Raw genomic sequence first — 2967 nt, 5'->3', positions numbered from 1 at the left:
CTCTGAAATGGGAATTATAGCTCATCTTACTGTCATAAGAACTGTGATTCATTAAGTTGTGAGTGTGTGATTGGAATCCACTGTACGCATTGTGAGCAGTGGAGTGATAGATCAGAATCAGATTTTAAAAGGATCATTTGGGCTGCATGAGGAAACATACTGATAGAGGCCAGAATAAAAGGGATGGACATGGCAGGAGACCAGCGGAGTGGGCCAGAAGAAGTGGGGAGGGAAGGGAAATGATCAAATTTGTGATATATTTTAAAGGGTATTAGTAGCATTTGTTAAAGGTATCAATATGTGACAGGAGAATAAGAAAGACATAAAGACACTGTAATATTTCTTTTTTTTAAATGTTTTATTTATTTCTAGAGAGAGAGAGAGAGAGAGAGAGACAGGGTGAGCAGGGGAGAGTCACAGAGAGAGGGAGTCACAGATTGAAACAGGCTCCAGGCTCTGAGCCGGCAGTCAGCACAGAGCCCGATGCGGGGCTCGAACCCACGAACCGCGATATCATGACCTAAGCGAAAGTCGGACGCTTAACCGACTAAGCCACACAGGCGCCCCGACACTGTAATATTTCTTGTCTGAGTATTGACATTTAATGAATTCTGGGACACTAGATTTATGGTGAAAAATTAAAAATATAGTTTTATAAGTACAAAATTGACATCCTATTGGAGATCTCCAGAGTTAGAGATATTGCATATGTGAAGTATAAAAATTAAGGGGAGACCTAAGAGTGGAATTCTTTCACGTTTATTGGTCAGGAAAAGGGGGAATATCTAACCAAAGACCCTAAGAGGAAAGAGACACTCCAGGGCAATGACCTTCCATTCCTAATTTGATCCACTCACTCTGAATATGTCAGTTACCTTACATGGTTCTCAAGTGTTTCACTATTGTGACTTTATAATAAACTGTGAAGCTTTTCATGGAATTCCTTTGCCCTCTTTTCTGTCCTTCCACTTTTCCTTTAGATAACTCAGCTAAAGCATTGCTTCCTCTGGGATGTCTTCATTGATTGCTCTTTGATTGATATATTCCTACTCTGTGGCCATTGGATTTTATGACTATTTCTTTAATGTCACTTATTACATTGGCGATCATTATGTATGCTCTTTCAGAGTGTAGGAAACCATGGGTAATTCAACTTGGAAATCATAGCATCTATGAAATACTCCACACAAACAGATAGTCTTCTACTTTTTTAAAATTGATGAAGCAATGAAAGATTAATCTCATTATGTATTTAAAAGTTTCCTTCCTTGTTTTCTAGGAAACCTACATTGAATATGTGAATCAGATTCTATACTGACTGGATGGAATCAAAGAACAATGTAACTTACTTTGTCCTCTTGGGCCTCACACAGGATGGAAAGGAACAAAAGATTCTTTCTGTTATGTTCTTGTTCTTCTATATTTTGACCGTGGTGGGCAACCTGCTCATTGTGGTGACTATAGCTGTCAGTAAGACCCTGGGCTCGCCTATGTACTTGTTTCTTGCTAATTTATCTTTTATGGATGTCACTTATTCCTCTTGCATTTCCCCCAGATTGATTTCAGACTTGTTCTTTGGGGAAAATACCATATCCTTCCAATCTTGTATAACCCAGCTATTTACAGAGCACCTTTTTGGTGGATCAGAGGTCTTTCTTCTGCTGGTGATGGCCTATGACCGCTATGTGGCCATCTGTAAGCCCTTGCATTATTTGGTTGTCATGAGGCAAAGGGTGTGTGTTGTGCTGCTGGTAGTGTCTTGGGTTGGGGGTTTTCTGCATTCAGTAATTCAAGTTAGCACGATTTATAGTCTCCCATTCTGTGGTCCTAATGTCATTGATCATTTCATCTGTGAAATGTACCCCTTACTGACACTGGTCTGTACTGACACATATGTTGTTGGGTTGTTAGTGGTAGCTAATGGAGGAATGATCTGCATGATTGTGTTTGTGCTCTTGCTCACCTCTTATGGTGTCATCTTGCACTCTCTGAAGAACCTTAGTCCAGAAGGGAGACGGAAAGCCCTCCAGACCTGTGGTTCCCACATCACTGTGGTGGTCTTCTTCTTTGTTCCATGTATTTTCATGTACGTGAGACCTGCTAAGACCTTCCCCATTGACAAATCATTAAGTGTATTTTTTACAGTCATAACCCCCATGTTGAACCCCCTGATCTACACTCTGAGAAATTCTGAGATGACAAATGCTATGAAGAAGCTCTGGATGAGAAATGTCATCACTCTAGGTGTATAAGTACATTATCTACCATGAAGAGAATTATTTGACATTGGAGGCCATTTTCTAAGAATGCAGATGTCTTATTAAAATGATTCTGAATTACCTTTGTTCAAAGAACTTAATTATTTTTAAAGTATGAACTGGATGATTGTGCTTTAATAACAGATTCCCTTCCTGTTAGAATGTAAAGTCCATTATACCTCGGAGATTGCTTCATTTAGAAAGGTGCAATGCCTTCATAGCAAAGTGTCAACAATAGGTAATTAATCAGGAGATTTTTATATGATTACTCTAATTTCTTATCAATTTATATTTAAAAAAATTTTATGATACTTAGTAATATTTTAGTTATATTCTTGTTATTTAAGGTAATCTTTTTTTTCTATTTATAATATTAATGATGTATAGATGTCTTGTTCAGTAAATTTCTATTATAGCCTTATATCCAAAATATATTGTGTTATACTTTTGTTTTTGTAAGAAAAAATAAAATGTAATGGATAACAATAAATAGTAGAAGAGAAAATCTTGCATAATGGGATAAAATGTGAATAAATTACCTACTAATCTTTCACCATGGTTTCCCAGAGGTAGTCACTTAATTTGTCTTTCTTAAGTCTCCTGAGATAATAACCTCATTTGATTTCAAGTATATGAATTTTTCTCTGTGTATTTAAATATTTGCTTTCATTATCAACTTATTTTTTTAAACTTTTAGTTTTACGATAGT

General features: G+C 36.8%; 1 protein-coding gene across 1 annotated transcript; it reads left to right on the top strand.

Annotated features, from left to right (window-relative positions):
* The first annotated feature begins 1322 nt into the window (after positions 1-1322).
* Positions 1323-2252, top strand: LOC120228383 (olfactory receptor 4A47-like). The gene has a single exon (XM_039226695.1). It carries the CDS (start codon positions 1323-1325, stop codon positions 2250-2252), a length of 930 nt encoding a protein of 309 aa, XP_039082626.1.
* The last annotated feature ends 715 nt before the right edge of the window (positions 2253-2967 follow it).

Source organism: Hyaena hyaena, unplaced genomic scaffold (genome assembly GCF_003009895.1).
Source record: "Hyaena hyaena isolate Hyena2069 unplaced genomic scaffold, ASM300989v1 scaffold_23, whole genome shotgun sequence".
Taxonomy (NCBI): Eukaryota; Metazoa; Chordata; class Mammalia; order Carnivora; family Hyaenidae; genus Hyaena; species Hyaena hyaena.
This window is presented reverse-complemented; position numbering and strand designations above follow the sequence as displayed.

Excerpts from the sequence above, each read along its gene's own strand:
- LOC120228383 (XM_039226695.1), top strand. The coding sequence starts at position 1,323 with ATGGAATCAAAGAACAATGTAACTTACTTTGTCCTCTTGGGCCTCACA.